The sequence below is a fragment of the Corticium candelabrum genome, chromosome 9, assembly GCF_963422355.1.
Source record: "Corticium candelabrum chromosome 9, ooCorCand1.1, whole genome shotgun sequence".
In the NCBI taxonomy this organism is placed as follows: Eukaryota; Metazoa; Porifera; class Homoscleromorpha; order Homosclerophorida; family Plakinidae; genus Corticium; species Corticium candelabrum.
Window position 1 is genome coordinate 6,074,082 of NC_085093.1, and position 19,428 is coordinate 6,093,509.

At 44.0% G+C, this 19,428-nt stretch overlaps 1 protein-coding gene across 1 annotated transcript; it reads right to left on the reverse strand.

The window, feature by feature from the left end:
• Positions 1 to 27: 27 nt before the first annotated feature.
• LOC134184613 (uncharacterized) lies at positions 28 to 1,193 on the reverse strand. The gene has a single exon (XM_062652349.1). It carries the CDS (start codon positions 1,046 to 1,048, stop codon positions 122 to 124), a length of 927 nt encoding a protein of 308 aa, XP_062508333.1. The 5' UTR covers positions 1,049 to 1,193; the 3' UTR covers positions 28 to 121.
• Positions 1,194 to 19,428: the final 18,235 nt, after the last annotated feature.

Here is a 19,428-nt window from a genome sequence, read left to right on the forward strand (position 1 = left end):
AACACTGTAACTTGATTGAACTGTCTGTCTGTCTGTTTCTCTCGCTGTCCGTCTGTCTGTATTTGAGGTCAAGAATCTCAGTAATATCATTAATTAACAAAGAACAACTGAAAAGTCAGATCTATTCTTGTTGGGAAGGCCTGTAAGGACCACTGTCTTCCAGCAAATTGGAAAAGCCCCAGGGTTGAGTGAACTGGCCTGAGTGTTGGGTGAATTGACCTGATGGTTGGTTTCCAAACCCTACCATCATCTGCATCATTTGCAGCTGAAACTCCCTTTCTTCCCTTCTTCTTCTCTCTTCGTACTGTCTTCCCTCCCTTCTTTTTCTCTCGGCATACTCTCTTTCTTCTCTCAATCTTGCATCCTCAAGCTTCAGTCGTTTCTCTTCTAAATCGATTAGAAGTACTGAGTCTGCCTCTCTAATTTCTTTCATGCCAGCCATTATTGTCTGCATCATGTCTTTCATTCTATCTCTAGTCTTGCCTTGCCCCTCCCGTGCTCTCTTCGTTCCGTTTCTCTTTTGCTTTGCAGCTGTGGGTGTATTGGCAACAGGAGAAGACGGACATACTGAGCTTGTTGGGGTAGATCTACTTGTAGTCCCTGTTGAGGAACAATTACTGAGGGCAAGTTCTCCCACACAGCTTTCATCACCGTAGTCATCGAGCTCAATACCTTGACTGCCACTTGCATCGCTGTCTACAGCTGTAACGTCGGTATGCGCAGGATTATTCGTACTCTCAAGCACAATAGGCGGGCAAGTCGCTGGCTTATGACCTAAAATGGCGTCCATTGCCTCAAAAATCCTACTTGAGCGGCGTGCTCTCCCACTCTCATTGTTGTTGTCCTTTACTTTTCTATAGTCGGTCTTCAATTTTTTGATCTTCTCTCGACACTGCGTGCCTGACCGGTTGTATCCTTCTTCCTGCATACGCGCTGCAAGCTTTGCGTACACTTCTTTATTGCGCGCACAACCTTCAATTTGAACTTGTACACTCTCTTCCCCCCAAAGATCAATCAAAAGAAGGGTTTCTTGTTCTGTCCACGCCATAGTGATGTATAATAGCTAGATTGACACTTTACGCTCATCCTAAAAGAATGCAATTGATATGCATGCTTACCGTCTGCCGCCTGCTGTAGCGTCCAGCCCAGCCCCGTTACCGTTCACACTACATAAACGAGCGGAGCCGAGCGGAGCCGAGCCGAGCTGGCCCGGCAAGTTGGGGTGGGCCAGCTCAGCCCGGCTCGGCTCGGCCCACGTTCACACTACACCTTTCAACCGAGCTGGCCCGGGTCAGCCCGGGCTGGCCCGCTTAAAAACGCTAGTGTGAACGGGCTATAAGATTTTACAGGTACAGTTTTTCAAAAAAGTTTAAATCGATGAAGTTCCGTATTTAAACAACCTGAATGTGTGCGCATAAAATGTTTATTATATGTACATACATATTTATTTGTTTATCTATGTAAATAGTATTTATTTATTTACTTATATATTTATTTGTTTATATATTTACTTATTTATTTGTTTATTCATTGATTCTATTTCTGTCAAAAGCACTTCCATCATCACAATAAAATCTAGCTACCATATAGGCTGCAGTAGCCTGTCAGAGTTCTAATGACATTGCATTCCCAAAAAAACGGCGAAGATGGCATGTTAGCTGGCTCAGTTGACTTTTTCCATACAATGCTGATAATTTTGTCACTAATTATGTCAGAGTTCTCCTACTGCGAACATACTGCCAACTGGATTGTCCAGGTTCTCCTGAATTGGTTGCAGGGCATATTAGTCACATCATTCATTCATATATATTTGAGAGATATTGCCATCGCAACTGATAAATGTCTAAAATAAACTAACCCAGTGCCAAAAGCCCCTACTGCGATTTAGCTAAAACCAAAGAACCGTTCAGCTGGCAGGCTAACAGTTTCCTGGCCAACTGATGTTTTGCTCACAATGCTGAGAATCTTGTTGTGTATCATTTGTGCGTTTTCTTTCTGGAGACAGACAGCTAACCGGATGGACCAATCCCTCTTAAAGTGGCTCGAAGAAACGTTTAAGACAGATGGTGCCAGCAATGAAGCTTCTTTTAGTGTCTCTTCAGCTCCTTCCCCCATCTTCCGTAGACCTCGATAGCAATAGGTCAGAAAAGGTGTCCAAGGTTAGATGCCTTTGTCAGGTATTTTGTGTTCTTCTCTTTCTCCTTAGCAGTTGCAGCAAATCCAGCTCTTTCACTGCTACCTGATAAGTTAGTCTTTGACCATGGCTGCGTCACGGTGATGTCGAGCAACAACTTCTTGCCATCACGGTAGTTGTAAACTGCAATATCAGGGCGTTGCTTGCCTTCGAATTGAGCCGTGATCTCTTTCTTACAACGGAAATATACAGACCGCAGCATGTCGTAGCAGCTGTCCAGAAAGTGATCGTGACGACGAATGGGGCCACCACCAAACTTGCATGTTAGGAGATGGTAACCTTTCGGCTGGCGTATTGCAAAGATGCTATGATGAGAATGACATACAGTTGTTCAATGGGCAGCTCAACGATATTGCTGTCGAAGGATGGGAAAGCGCAAAGAAGATTAGTCTTCGAGAAGCTGTCAGCCATAAAAGATCACCACCTGCCAGCCTTCCTTCCAGTTGCAGATGTCAGCGTAATTGTAGTTCTAAGAGAACGTGTCCTTGTCGACAAAAGAATCTAGATTGCAATGCAAAGTGCCACAAAGACACAAACTGTACAAATAAGGAGTCCCAAGGGTCCTCCAAAAGTAGCGAGTGCAAAAACATTGCGAGAACCAGCAAGCCTACATCCATTGTCTGTAAATGTGTTGGCAACAGCTGTACACTAAAGAATAAATGTAGCTGCCGACTGAAAGGCACGATTTGCGGGCTGAAGTGCCATCGTAGGAGAAGATGTTGCAATGCATCAAAAGCTTTGCCAGGGCCATCTCAAACAATCATAGACAGCGACTCCAGCGGTAATGAAGACCATGACAAAATTGAATCGGGCAACTGGTGGATCCAACAAGAGCAACTCAGTGTGACCGATGAATAGCAATTACTGGGTGGACAGTGGCTGACCGACAAGCACATATCAGTGGCACAGAACATCTTAAGAAAGCAGTTTCCTGATATGGATGGTTTGTTTGTACTCTCCCTTGGTAGGAACCAGCACAATTGGATTTAATCCAGTTCAGCACAGTGCAATTCAAATTCATAACAACGAACGGCTGCACTGGCTAACTTCTGCAGCTGGCATTACTAGTACCGGAACGGGCGAGGTCGACATTCTTGACAGCCTTTCTAGTCGGTCACTGTCGACTCCTCTATGTAGGCAACTTGCAGACATCTATAGGGTACTAGCAGACGAGGACGGTGTCATTAAGGTTAACATCAAACCTGTTCAGCAGCAAAGACTCCAGGAAGGCAACTGTGGTCCATTTGCAATTGCGTTTGCTGCCAGTCTCTGTCACCGTATTGACCCTTCTATCGTTACGTTTACTGAACGTTCCCTTCGCCCTCATATACATCACGCTTTCGAGTCAGAGAAAATCGACCCCTTTCCTCAAACCAGCAAGTGTGGGCGCAGGGCAACAGCAACACAGATCAATATTAGTATCTACTGCATCTGTCACAGCCAACAGCCTAAAGAAGAAATGATCCAGTGTGACGGATGCGACAACTGGTACCATTTCGTATGCATAAGAGCGGGAAAGGATAAGGCTAAAATGAAGAAACAGCAAGCCTGGTTCTGCAAGGACTGTTATAAAAGAGTCACTGCTCCATGACATCTAGTAGAAAACTTCGTTTGTATGTGTACGCACATCGGTTTGTTTGGTCCTTTGACCATTACAGTTTACTCTTGACGTATGCATGGGGGTTCAAGGTGTTGTTAGCTGGAAGCTTGTTTCTGCTCTGTTTAAGCAATTACTGCCTGCTGTTGCATGTGTGTGTGCAATAAGTAATCTTAACTTAACTATAATTAATCATGTGGAAGGATGAATAAAAACATGGCTAGAGTTGCCCACAGCTAGTTATTGGGGAAACTTCGGTTGATGAAGTTAAACATGTGGTTTACTTTATTTTTTAAATTATAGCTGTAGATTCCACGAATGGTTTGACCAGTCCGAAAACGGGTTGAACCTTCTCGAATCGTTTGACCCGTTCGCGAACGGTTCAACCCATTCGCGAATGGGGTACCGTTCGCATATGGTAAGTAGATACTTCGCATACGGGTCAAGGCATTCAAGGTTGGTGCACCCGTATGCGAATTCCCGAATGGTTCAACCCATTCGCCAAAGGGATTGATTCCTACTAGGGTCAAAACAACATGCGCAGGGCAAATGAAGCCATCGTACGAGAAAGACACCTTATACCAACAATAGATGAGGTACTCGGTGAACTAGCCAGCAGCAAGTACTTCAGTCATCTTAATTTGAGAAAGGAATTTCATCAAAAAGAAATGGAGGAAAACGAAAGACCAATCACAAAACTTGTCACACACAAGGGATTATACAGATACAAGCATTTGATGTTTGGAATCTCTGCCGAGCCCGAACTTTACCAACACATTATACAGCAAACGTTGTTGGGATGTGATGGAGTTGCCAACATTTCGGATGACATTTAGTCCATGGTAAAACGAGACAGGAACGCGATACCAGGCTAAAAGCGGTCTTAGAGTGAATACGGGAGAGAGGTTTAACTCTCAATTTAGAGAAGTGCGATTTCAGCCTTGACAAACTCAAGTTTATGGGGCATGTCATCTCGAAGAATGGTCTGTCTGCTGGAGAAGACAAGATAGCCGCTATCAATAACACAAGAGAACCAAGAACCGCAACAGAAGTTCGTTCGTTTGGGGGACTATTAAACTTCTGTTCGAAGTTCATTCCAAATTGGCAACCATTGCAGAGCCACTGCGTGAGTGTACTAGGACTGGTTACGGGTTCAAGTGGACACAAACGCAATTAGATGCCTCTGAAGCGGTGAAAACGCAGATGCGAGAAGCTACTACACTATCTTTATTCGATAGCGGAGCGCCCACGTCTGTTGTGGCTGGTGCGAGTCCCGTAGGGCTAGGAGCAGTTCTTGTTCAAGAGCGAGATGGAGTTCAGAAACCAATATATTACATCAGCAGGTGTTTAAAGGATGTCAAAAAGATATTCAAAGACGGCGAAAGAGGCTTTAGCTTTAGTCTGGGCTTGCGAGAGATTTGATCTATACCATCTAGGTCAAAAGTTCAATCTAGTTACGGACTACAAGCTGTTGCAAACCATCTATGGTCCGAGAAGCAAGCCATCTGCCCGTATAGAACGATGGATTCTTAGGCTCCAACCGTATCATTTCAATGTTGTCTATATTCGAGGTGTAAGCAATATCGCTGACCCATTATCACGATTATTAAACACAACATGAGCATGCGGAAAACGATGATTAGATCAAGTTTGTGACACAACAAGCGACTCCACATTCATTATCACAGCGACAGATCGAAATAGCCTCTCGGAAGGATTAAGAGCTGCACACACTGCGGGAAGCGATGCTGACAGAAAAACGACATGAAGCACACGAAGCGTACAGGCAAGTTTTCGGCGAGCTTACCACAGTTAGCAACTCATTGTAGACCTCATAACGACTGACGCTGTTTGCCTGAGGAAGCGTAGAGCGAAACGTTGCAACAACGTCAGTTAGTATCTATTCTATTATATTCACATTACACTGTATTTCACAACTACTGAGCACTGCCTCTTTAATTCTACTCTACCAAAATGTCTGCCTCCCAACCAACCTTCCGCACCAGAAGAAAAACTCGACAACTCGAACACAATGCACAATCCTCACGTCCCGCCACTTCTCACACGCCACAAGCACCAAAGAAAATACCTCACGCCATCCGAAGAACGTCAGCGGACGACAACAATCGCGTACCTCCAACGGAGACCTCGCCGTCGATCTTCGCAGGTACGTTCGACATACTGCCTGTACCACCACATGACAACACAGAAACGCACCAAACAACCTCCAAACATAACAACGAAACCAATTACCGCCGCCAACCGAAAGAGACATCCCGCAGTACAGACCAAAGAGCGAAGCGAGGCCACACAAACCGATCCAAATACCACACAGCGCAAGTTACATCAAAAGAAAATTATACTAACAAAGACTAACCATCATATCGAATTCCTAACAAAATGCCGCGATCAACGAACAACACCAACAAGACTACAAATACAGAAATGAAGAAGCACTAGAAGTGCAAACCCTCGGCCAGTAGGCACCTGAAGGTAATTAGTCACGCTATGACAAAATCGTATGACAGAAGAGCATGATGTGGGTAACAAAATTAGATGTGGGAACGTTACAAATGCAGCTATATTAGCTAAGCGTTGTTTCTAAATGCATGTTGCAAATGTAGTTGTTTCCAAGTGATGGAACAAGCCAAATGTTACAAGTCGGAGAGCATCGACGCTAGGCCGGCTAGCAATCTTCGCCTTACGCGATGAAGTAACGGGCGCGATCATTTTCTGTTTGTTGTATTGGTGGAAAACCTAGGTTACAAATGTAGACCAAACAAGCAGCTCACCACCGATTTTCCAGCTCACAAGAATGCAAAAGTCTCGTTCTTTGTGCAGCTTCTCTAGCTAGACGTCGCCTACTGTACGTACCGTATTTACACAGCTATCCGTCTAACCGCAATTCCGGTCGTTGTAATGAGGTGGCCCCAGAGCCAAAACAAAACATCAAATGTGGGAAAACATGCACGTGCACATGTAGATTAGCTAGGCGTCTGCTCGCTCTGACTTTGGATACCGTAAAACAAAAATGAATGGAGACGCAATAGCGGACTTACAGGTCAGCCGAGCCGCTTCGTCCGACAAACAGACGCTGTCATGGACAATGCACGTTCTCCTTCGCAAATTCCCGTCAAACGCCAAATTTCTGTTAAAGACGACAATAGTGATCTTTGCAACAACACCACGGCCGCTCAGCCACCCACACCCAAATTCAAGCAGGCAGACTGCAGAAACACTATGCAGAAACACTCCTGGTTGTCGTTGGTAAAGCATACACGTATAAATGTATGTGCCAAACCATTTAAGCAACGGACTAAACACCAAGTACAGGACGGACGCCCGATGGCCGAATTCTCGTTAGCAGCTACCAAACAGAGAGGTGGAACCTCATGATGACATCACGTTCGTCTATTGGTCAGTAACGACAACAACTTCTCGTCTATTGGTCGGAATAGCTTCATTTGCATCTCCGCTAACCAACTATGTATACGGTCGCCGGGTCGTCGGGTCGTCGAACGACTACTACACCCTCCACCCCTGAAATCCAGCCTCGGGTAACAACAAAATATCACTCAAATGACACACTTTCATAAAACCTGGGAAACCATTCTTAGAGACACAAAGTCACGACTAATACTACTATCAATGCAACATCTACAAGAGACAAAAGAACAACTCGAACAGGAAATCAGCGGCCTACAACGACGTCTGCATAACATCTCCCATGACCTCAACCCACAAAAACAGACTGACCACCAAGAACAACAACAAACCAACACGGAATACATCAACCAATTGAAACCGAATAAGACCAGAGACAATCCAAGAAACTAAACAATCTCAACCGAAGCATCCAGAGCAGAACCATGACTAGAGGCACCTACGAAACGAGACGAAGACAACACTCCAGTCACGTGCGCCAACCTCAGACACACAACAACAACATTCACAGGTTTTAGGATCTAGCGTGAATCAGGGACATGCAATGGTTCAGTTGGGATTTATGCAATCATATTCCAAATGGGTGAGCAACCTAACCCAAGTGCAATGATGGGAAATTGCCAACAGAATCCGGTTCAAACAACCACCACATACGCATAATTACATAGAGGAATGCAGTCTTCGCTTGGTCAAACTCGGATGGTACCGCGCAACAAACAGTGAAAGACCCGCAGCAACAGAATGCATACTTGAATCCACAATCAATAATGTCCTTAAATTCAGGAGGGGGTGGAAACAGTCAACGATTCCAGGCTGCGGGGATGAATCATGGCTCGCAATGATTGTGTTTATGCAACAATCATGAACTGCTTACTATTGCAATGGCTTCATAAAACAGGGTTCTCCCCAGGCCATTCAGGCGTATCGGCCGATACGTCTTAGTAGTGTCTAGAGCTTAGCTAGTTTTCGAAGTTGAAGTGAAGTCTGTACTAGGTATAAGAGACGCGAAAATAGGGCAAGATTGCACTTACAATACATACATTGCAGGATAGAGAAAGGTAGTGTGCTAACCTTACGTCCTCTTAGTCACTCTATACGCATAATGAGGAAGTGGAAGCCACAAGAAAGCTGAAGTTGCCAGTATCAAGTGACAAAACGCTTGACAGGTGTACATAGCTTTCAGTCTCTTGGACAAGTGTACAGTAGTTGTATCTATGTAGATCACCATGGACCCGTGGAAGTTATTCAGTCGTACTGCTGTCCATAGAACTAACGCCGTCCCTAGTTGTGAAAGCACGTCATTTCCGCCGAGGTCAGTACGTTATGCAGATCATATATCGACAACGTCAGCCAATGTGCTCCCAAGATCTCAACTATATGCAGATGTACCATCACAGAAACAGACGCCTACAAATTCATCTGAAGACTCTGATGAACAGGTACAGTATGCGAGAATGTTCCGTTCCCAGACCTCCAGTTCTGTTTCAGGAAGTCTAGTTACCAATTAATTAAGTATGTTGTACGTAGCAACTACAGTGGCCCTGGAGCGTGACCAAGCTGCTCTTTGCAAGGAGTCTGAAGGCCCTAGAGAATATGAATCGGCGTCAAAGCGACGAAAGAGCGGTGTTGATAGCCAATGGGTAAGAGATTTCCATGGGCTGCAAGTTGTGGACACTGTTAATGGAGATGGCATGTTTTGTTCACTGTGCCGAAAGTACAGTAGTCGGCCTAAGAAAATTTGCAGCAGGGAGAGAGAGCTACATGGGTTGATCTGCCGAGTAAAATTCTTGTTAGGCAGAGTCTGAAGAAACACTGTGAGAGTGACAGCCACAGGGCAGCGATGGAAATGGAGTGCGTGCTTGCGTCCTCAAGAAAGGATGGCGGTATTGCTATGGCACTTGAGAAAGTTGTGTCGGCAGAGAGAAAGGCGTTTATAGGTGCACTGAAGACTATGAACTTCCTCAACAAGAGAGAGATTGAATCAGACTAGGGACACAACATTCGTGACACTACATGGTGACAGGAGTGGGATTCGACCCAACAACAAGTGGGATCGTAGTTAGCAATGGCAGCTTCCACATTTCCCACTCCTGAACCGTTCGATTTCACCCATCCGGAACAATGGAAGCGATGGATCCAGCGATTCCTGAGATACCGCGAAGCGACAGGTCTGTCCGACAAAGCAGGCGAAACCCAGATATCGACGACAATATGGCGAGATAAGTTCGAAGCCAAAGAACAGATCTTAAATGGTACAAACTCCAACAGGTCAAGTCCGACGAAATAGAAAACACCTGAATCCCATCCCGACCGGCATATCTGAGTCAACCGACCAACCAGAAGTTCCACAGCAAAACTAGTCAGTCGAATAGAGCGAGGCTACTCCTAGCAAGTCCAAAACTGGAATCCGGAATGCACCACATGTCGTCAAAGAAACAGAATACAACTCTGACAATTCACAGCGCGAGTCCACGTCGATTGAGAACCCGTTTGAAGGACAGACAGTGTTGCGTTCAGATAGACCTAGTCGTCGTGTTTAGGTCTTTAGAAGGGGATATGTAGTCTTAGCGCATTAGACTAGCTGGACCCCAAGGGTTATGTTTTATCCCGTATGTAACTAATATACTTACGACGAAGTTCATCTGAATCAGACTCGGCACGCAACATCCGTGACATTAAAATCCTGATCGCCACGGCTTGCTTCAGGCACGATTGAGGCACTTACGGAAGCTGCAGCTTCACTGCAAACGCTCGAGGGAGATTCCTGCTCAGCAATCTTCGCTCAGTCAACTGCTTTACATTCTCCTTCAGACTGTTTGGCTTCTTTGTCGTCGTGAGTGACAAATAATTGACGTACATCCGTCTCACGGCACATGTGTGCACACGTTACAGTTGCAAGGCGTGGTTAAATAAATACACTGACCAATCGAAATTGACCTCGCCTCCTTGGACAGCCAATGAGAGAAGCGACAATCTTCTGTTAGAAGGACGCTATTAAAATGATAATTGCACAATTGCCTTAAACTCGTTTACTCTAATACAAAAGAGCATGCTTGTGAGCAACAGCGATTATCTAGTGCGTCTTCTAGCGCGCGTGGAGTCGTGGGGTGTTTATGCTGACCCGCACCATAGCCTACGCAAGTCGCCGTACGGGCCCGTAGCTGCAGCTTTGGCGTTAATTAAGCGACTCTGTTTTGTACGAAGGGAGATGATGTGGCATCCAGGAGCTCCAACAATTGGTTTTCACTAGAGCTCACGTCCAGGACACGGTGTTGGGTTGACATGTCATTTTGTGTTTGTACTAAATAAGACACTACAGTTACCTAACACAACCAAATAACATGATACCCAACATAATCAAATGTAATCGTTACTGCACCTAAAATCATTAGAATGTTGTATTGGAGTGCATTCCTCAATATCTATTAGTATTTTAAGCACAGGGAAGAGTTTTCATGACTTTGAGACGTGTTAATCACGTGCTGGGATGATGATCGGTTGGTGAGGATTAAGCAGTGTATATATAAACGTCAAAGTCAGATGTGCAGTCTCCATTTGCTTGTCAAATGTCGAAGAGGCGCGTCGTGTTTTGATGTTTGTGTGCCGATGCTAGCGCGCTGTTCGTGCCCACCATCTCAGTCGTCTGAATCCGAATGGCAACGATAGGTTATTCAAAGATTAATTTCGCCGTTGCTACTAGATCATTTAGTTGCTAGTTATCTTAGTACCTATGGAAGACTGAAGCCGTTTGAGAAAATGTCTAACAGAGTAAGACAGTTTTCGCATGTGTCTCTATCTACCAAGGGAAAACAATGTTTCAATCGATTTTGCGAAGTTCTCAAGGCTGTAGGAGAGCAGAATGCCGTGAGAGATATTATAAGGAAAGGTTAGTTGACTTGCCTGGAACCACTCTCATCATATTTGATGACAAAATTAAAATAACATTATTTAATGATTAAAGGAGTACTCTCACCAAATTCAACTATCTCTCAGATGAAAGCTGTCACTTTATGACACAACCCTTTGCAACCGTTTACTGCAGAAGCTTACCGTAACGAAGAAATGAAGCGTTGAAATTACCTGCGTAGGCGTGTTTAGTACCCGTACGTGGCCTATGCGTACATCTGATTGTTGGTTAGCAAGGAAGACCGATATCTGTGCACATTTCAAGGTAAGTATTTGAGACATATGGTGTCAAGTTGTGATTTATTGACTACAGCAAACTGGGACCCCAAAGTTATCACGCAAGTATCGACTGTGACAATACAACCTCAGAAGGAGACACTTCTTAGATTAGCTCATAGATCACGTCTCGCTGAGTTTTGGGTGCGTTAGGAGCACTTGGTACGGTTAAACCTACAGTAGTTATTTCGAGAGAGTAAGACTTCATGCACATACGGGGAATCGTCTGAACAACTTGTTGCCGATTCTCTGCTTCTGTGGCTGTCTGGACCGTAGGTTTCCTGCAGGAAGATACCAGGCCTTGCATCTATCTTTCAACAAGTTTTAGTACTTGGTGAGAGTTCTCCTTTAATTGTCATTGCGCAAAGAAATGGGTGTGGTGCGAAGATGCCGCTAGGTCATTGCGATGCTTTTCTTTTCTGCTACTTGTTGCTAGTTCAGAGTGATCGGGTAGTCTTTTCACCAGATATGGGCTTTCACTTTGTGTGGAGGCGTCGCTCTAGAGCACGTAGATTTCATTCTGGTAGTAATTCTGGTTCGCCTTCACAATCGTACACGACTCTTGCCAGCTCACCGCAGTTTATTTGACACCTGGGCAAGCGTAGTGCCTAATGGGGCACCTCTGGCTGACTGAGAATAACCAAAAATTAGACGGCAAGCGACAAGAGTATATATAGAACTAGGTAAAGGCAAACTTAGAGGAAGGTATATCCGGGAGTTTAGAGAAAATCGCGTTAGCATATAATTGCTCTTTGGCAAAGTTGCCGTACCTACTTGATCAATCTCTGGTTTCTAAGTCATATTACACGTCGTTTCAACTCAGATCGTAATCGCTGAGATAGAGCATGCATTTGTAGAACAAATTGACTAGTAATACAATAGTTATGGTGGTGAAATGTACAATAGTTATGGTAGAGAAACGTAAGTTCGTTTTCATTGATCTTTTGATGTGATTTTAGAATGAGTGAGACATACACCAAACTGGATAGAAGACTTGAGACAGTTGTGACGAACAACGAAATTGATTGAAGTAGAAAGTCTTTTAAATCAAGGAGCTTCAACTGATGCGAGTAATGGTGATGTATGTGTTATTGACGCAGTGACTCAATTTTATTGTTTATTGATAACAACTCACTGTATTGAGGCTTGCGCAAGTTTGAAATAGCTGGCGCGGCAAACACAGCGCGCGGTTTGACTTAATGGCACCCACCCACGCCTATGGCAAAGTCAGTCCAGTACTAACGTCTTATCATACCATTTCTTTCGGGTTTACTCTACTATACTGTAATAGCAATACTTTTAAGTGTAATATTGTTATACAAATGAGTTGTTTTGCAGCAATTTTCTGGAAATACTTTCCAAAGACACTAGCAGGTCCAGCAATCTCGTGATAACAGATGTAGAGTGTAGGGTGCTTACAAAAAAGCGACAAATTTGCGTCCACAAATACCGTGTACCATAGCTACCGTGCACCATACCTACCGCATTCGCCATATCCAAGCGGTTCCACTATGTAAAGTGGCTGCGGTTTCAACAGCACTGCCGAGCAGAAACCAACTACACGCACCAGGAAAAGGAGGCTTTAGCCATCGTGTTTGGGTCAAGAAGTTGCAGGTGTACTTGTACAGATGACGGTTTACTGTTATTACAGCTCATCAACAATTACTGAAGATCTTGGGACCTACATCGGTCACACCCACACTGGCCGCAGCTCGCCTCCACCGCAGGGACATTATTCTTTCGGCCTACCTGTATGATATTCGTTTCCTACCTCCCAGGAAAATGTGTGTGCTGATGCATTATCTAGACTTCCGATACAAAAGGGCCAAGCAAGTAGGAAGACAGTGTAGCCAAGGCAGAGGAGGCGCTACAGTTCGCAGTACATCAGGTTTCAAGTCTGCCCAGAAGGAAACAAGGAAAGATAAGGACCTTACACAAGTAATGGATTAAACATTAAAAGTACTAAGCGGTGAGAGCTATCCGTAGAACTAGGATATTTACTTTGGGGTACCCAGGTAGTGGTACCACAATCATGAGACAAGAAGTTCTGAAGGAGCTACATTTGGAGCATTTGGGCATCTCCGGATGAAAGCACTATCCCGCACTTTGTTTCCGTGGCCCGGACTACACGTGGATTTAGCTCAACTCACCAGAAACTGCCCGATATGTAATATCACACCGTGGGAGCGAGTCCATATTTATTTTGCCCAGTTCAAGAGTGACTACTATTTTTCATAGCAAATGATTATTCGAAACGGGTGGAAGTTGCTTACATGGGGAAGAACATCACAACAACATGTACAATCACTAAGCTGCGGAGTTTTTTTGTGTCCTGGCCTTACCTCGACTATTGGTAAGCGACAATGCCCTACAATTTGTGAGTACGTAATTTTCGCAATTCATGATGGAAACGGAATTCGGCACAAAAGAGTGCCACCATATCACCCAGCTTTGAATGGCATGGCCGAAAGAATGATTCAGAAGCAAAACAATGGTAGTTAAAGCAGAATAGTGCAAAGGCACACACAACAGGGAGGAGTCATCACTCGAGTAATTTTCTTCTGTCATATCAAACTCCTCACTCAACAACAGGTGTTAGGGCCGCAGAACTCGCAAAAGCTTCGTACTCGTCTGGACCTAATAAAACAAGGACTGGTAAGAGATTGCGGAACAAACAGGAATGGACCCCCAACCCGAGCACGAGAAACAGAGACATAGAACCGGGTGACGCAGTGTGGTTTATGAGTGTTGGGACCAGAGCACGTTTAAATGGGTGCAGGGAAGCGTCGTACAGTGGTTGGGCCCTAAAGCTTGTATTGTTTGAGTGAATGGAGGCACTCGTCATGTCCACCTTCATCATTTGGGGAAGGCAAGTAAAAGAGCCGTTCATACGCAAATTGGGATATCAGACCTTCCCACACCGATAGTCCAAGGAACGTCGCAAGTGATTCGTCCTGTGAAGATGTACATACAGAGGGCGAAAAACTCGAGGTACAGTACCATCAGCGCCAGAACGTCGTTACCCTAGTCGGGAACACAAACGACCGCTTCGTTACCGTCAGGACTAGACATTAATAATGTTAAGTGACTTCTCCAAGGAGGAGAGAGATTGCAGTATTTGGAATGTCTGGACTGCGAGTCGGGCATGCGTAGTGTCTGTTCTAGCGAGTAGCTAGTTGTAGACGCCTGTACTCAAACACATAACAAGCTGCCTTCTCAGTTATTTTTCAGTAGTCCTCTTATAGCCATGACTGACACAATTCGTTGAGAACATATTGAATGTCAAGAACAGTTCACATATCTCTGCCTTTAGATACAACCAAAATATATATTTACATGAGCACTTATTAATCTCGTTAGGCAATCGAGACATTACCACTGCAAACTGGGCCATTACCATACATCGATCCTTTGTTGCAGAGCCTTTTGTCATCCATCAGTAGTCGCCTACTATCGACAAGTCCAAGAAAGTCAATAATTTTAGTTTGGGAAAGGCAAAGGTAGTAGAGCTATACTAATTCCTGTCTCCTGCAGAAAATTACCAAGTTTGAGTACGCCATCCAAGCCTACAGCCTGGTTTACAATATGACGCCGACACCCAGCTTAGCGTCAACCCTCAAAGACACCGCCTCGACGTCGGCGGCATCCTTTGATGTCGACGCCGACGTCGACGCTGAAATAGAATTCATTTGATTCATTTGATTCATAGAATTCAACCGTCACATACAATGTCTTCAACAAATAGTCCCTGCCTGGGATGAAGGCAAACACGTACACCGTAAACTATACTTGTCAAGACAGTTGATGTTACTTCAATTGCAACAGATGCTTCCTTGCTTTCTGTGACTGACATCCCTGTAGATGATCAATGCTGTGACCTAAAATGTTCTACCAGCCTGCAGCCTGGATCTACAAAAGTAGATGTGAATACTGCCTATCCAAACATTGTGCGCAAAGATATTGCTGGAAAATCAATTGATGTAACAGTATCATTGAAAATACCGATTACAACCCTGTGGTTGGTAAATATGTATCCAGACATAACAAAGGTACGCTCTTCAAGATTAAGCTACCACCAAAAATTATAAAGAGGGAAGACAAAAAAAGGAGCAGACTTAGTGACAGGTCTTCCTGCCAAAAGAAAGAAGAAAGATTGTCCGGGTCCTGCAGCATTTCGCAAGAATTGTGGCTTACGAGCTACTAAAGAGTCACAAGAAGCCTCGGAACGATCACGTATTTCCAACACAATACCTTGGTGGTTGTAATCGCTCTTTCCGGCAACTGTGGCTGACGGAGCATTCTGCATTGCTTGTGCGATCTTTAGTGCACCTCTTTCGAGAGGCAAATTTGTAGCACAACCTTTCCGTGCGTGGCATAAGACAAGCGAAAAGGCAAAGAAGCACGAGCGATGCTTGTACCATCAAAGTGCTGTGGAGCAAGGTGATCGATTGGTTCAAGCAGTTGAATGTCCACAAACCAGCGTAGTTGCCCAAGTTGATGCTTGCAAAGCTGCCAACATAGAACGCAACCGCAAAGTACTCAAGTCCATTGCTAGCGCTGTGTTGTTCTGTGGCAGGCAATGCATTGCCCTTCGGGGAGATGACAAAAAAATTGACATGCATGAAACGTCTGTTTCTGGAAACCCAGGAAATATTCTTGCTCTTCTCAGGTTGTCGGCTGTTCATGACAATGTGTTACGTAGTCATTTGGAAGTTCCTGCATTGAGATATGCTACATACCTCTCCCCTCAAGCTCAGAATGAACTGATCGAGGTGATTAGAAAGTACATAATTTTTCACGGCATTCTAGATGATTTGAATGCTGTACCCTATTTTACAATCTTAGCTGATGGGGGTACGTCCCACAATGAAGAGCATCTTGCTCTCTGTGCCAGATTTGTCGATAAGAAGAAAGACGTCAGAGAAGAATTTTAAAGCTGGAAAGAATAACTGGTGATAAAAATTGCTGGTCATCCTAGAGTTCTTGGAAGAAAACAATATACCAGCAATGAACATGAGTGGCCAGGGATACGATGGCGTCAGTAACATGTCATCAGCTTCAGAAGGCGTTCAGGCACGTATCGTCATCAAGGCTCCTTTAGCTACGTATGTCCATTGCAATGGCCATTGCCCCAATCTCGTAATCAGCAAGTCCTGTGCCCTACCTCAGGTACGCAATGTTATTGACCGCCTGCAGTATTGCTGCCGCTATTTCCGCAACAGCCCTAAACGAAGTAGTGTTCTTGAGCTTATAGTCACCCACAATGTGGATAAGTCAAAGAGAAAACCTCTTTTGGATCTCTGTAAGACACGTTGGGCTGAGCGGCATGGTGCCTACCAGTATTCCTACCAAGCGTATGTGTTATTGTGGAGGCTCTTGAGATGATTGGATTCAAACACCACCTTGCTAAATATGGTAATATGTATGCTGCTGATTGGGAATCAACAAGCCGAAGTGAAGTACAGCAAATTCTAGCCAGCATTACATCATTTGAATATATTGTTGTCTTTCTCACGGTGTATCAGTTTTTGTCGCACATGAGTGGCTTCACAGTAAAGCCCCAGAAATCGGCGCTTAATATTGCTGAGGCACATGAGATGGTTGTTGAAATTTCAAAGCTGTACCAACGTGAACGAGAGAACATTGATGCCACCTTTGGTCTAATATATACTCAAAGTGTAAGGATGGCTGAGAAGATTGGAACCCCTACTACAATGCCACGCATACCATCAAGGCAACAGCACCGCAACAATGCTGAAGCTTGCTACCCTTGGGAGTATTTCAAGAAAAAACGTAGCAATTCCCTTTCTTGACCACATTATTATATCCATTAATCAGCGGTTTTCATAATCAGCGGTTTTCACAATCAGCAAATGTTGCTGATGCACTACTTGGCCTTGTCCCGAGTGTCCTATGCACAAAGAAAGTTAACCTTATAAACGCCATAAAAAGTATGAAGAGATCTGCCATCTTCTAAATTATTTGCGTTAGAGCTCAAGTGATGGAAGAATCGATACATGCCCATGTCACCGCAACTAAGGCCTGCACCTCCAGCAGCTGCAATCAAATACTGTGACAGCGACAGTTTTCCAAAACATAAGGCGATACCGTACTAATCTAGACTAAAAAATACGTATTTTAGAATTGATTTAACGTGCAAGCTACTACGACTTATCTAAGTTGGTGCAAAAGATCAGCGCTGTTCCTCATTGGGAAACCCTTCAAAATAATTTACTAGAGCGAGTACTTACCAATGGGAGATGGTTCGAAAGTCACGTAACAACTGTAATTTCAAAATTCTGAGCTGTTAATAAAACACCAGATTGATTTAGCCAAGTTCATACAGCAGCGCGCGATTTTCGGCAGATTTATACTAGCAGTAGCCTGTCCTCAGCGGCATGCCACTCAGTTTGCCTTGTAAAATAAATAAGATTTCTTGACGCGTAGCATTACAATATTCTCGCGGTGTGCCGGTTGTTGCCGCCTAACTGTACGGCATCTATTGTAACAAAAATATACTACACTAGCACTGTAGCTTAATTAACTTACAATATGTGCCTGGTGGATACAGTGGGACTGCTTCTTCAAAGGCCTGTATTTACCCCAATCTACTTTTTTGCCTAGAAGACAAATAAAGTTGGTCGAAACGAACTAATTGCCCGTCACATCAAACACAACATCTACAAATCGACATACAGCCGAACAAAGTAGTTTGAAATCTAAGCCCTAAACAATTTGAAATTTTGTGTGTATGTAATATGTATACGTGTCTAGATCATGCGGCACCATGAAGTGGTGGCAAGACGGGAGGGAAGGTATTTTCACTACTTCAATTAAATTACGAAGTCATCAAGGATACGCGCGCGCAACCATAAACCACAAACTCCTCCGACAACGACCACTTCCCCATCATGTGTGCAAGATTAATTAAAGAGAAGGGCAACAAAGAGGACGAAACGTCTGAGTTTGACTACAACAGTTCAGTATCCTCACCGACCTGTCTTTGCCACAAAACTCATAAAACACAATCAGAAGAATCTCCTTTCACGAAACCTTACAGAAAAAAGTGCCTAACGGGGCACCTCTGGCTAGCTGAGAATAACCAAAAATTAGACAGCAAGCGACAAGAATAACCACAGAACTAGGTAAAGGCAAACTTAGAGGAAGGTATATCCGGGAGTTTACAGACTATCGCGTTAGCATATAATTGCTCTTCGGCAAAGTTACAGTACCTATTTGATCACTCTCTGGTTTCCAAGTCATATTACACGTCGTTTCAACTCAGATTGTAACCGTTGGGATAGAACATGTATTTGTAGGACAAATTGACTAGTAATACAATAGTTATGGTGATGAAATGTACAATAGTTATGGTAGAGAAACGTAAGTTTGTTTTCATTGATCTTTTGACGTCATTTTAGAATGAGTAAGACATAAATACAATAGTTATGGTGGTGAAATGTACAATAGCTATGGTAGAGAAACGTAGGTTTGTTTTCATTGATCTTTTGATGTCATTTTAGAATGAGTGAGATATACACCACACTGGATAGAAGGCTAGTGACAGCTGCGGCGAACAACGCGGTTGATTGAAGTAGAAAGTCTTTTAAATTAAGGAGCTTCAACTGATGCAAGTAATGGTGATTGATGTATGTGTTATTGACACAGCGGCTCAATTCTATTGTTTATTAGAAACAACTCACTGTATTGAGGCTTGCACAAGTTTGAAATAGCTGGTGCGGCAAACGCACCGCGCGGTTTGACTTAATGTAACCCTCCCACGCCTATGGCAACGTCAGCCCAGTACTAAAATCTTATCATACCATTTCTTTCGAATTTACTCTACTATACTGTAATAGCAACACTTTAAGTTAAGTGTAATATTGTTATACAAATGATAGTTGTTTAGCAGCAGCTTTCTGGAAACACGTTCCAAAGACACTGGCAGATCCAGCAATCTCTCGATAACAGATGTAGAGTGTAGGGCGCTTACAAAGCAGCAACAAATTTG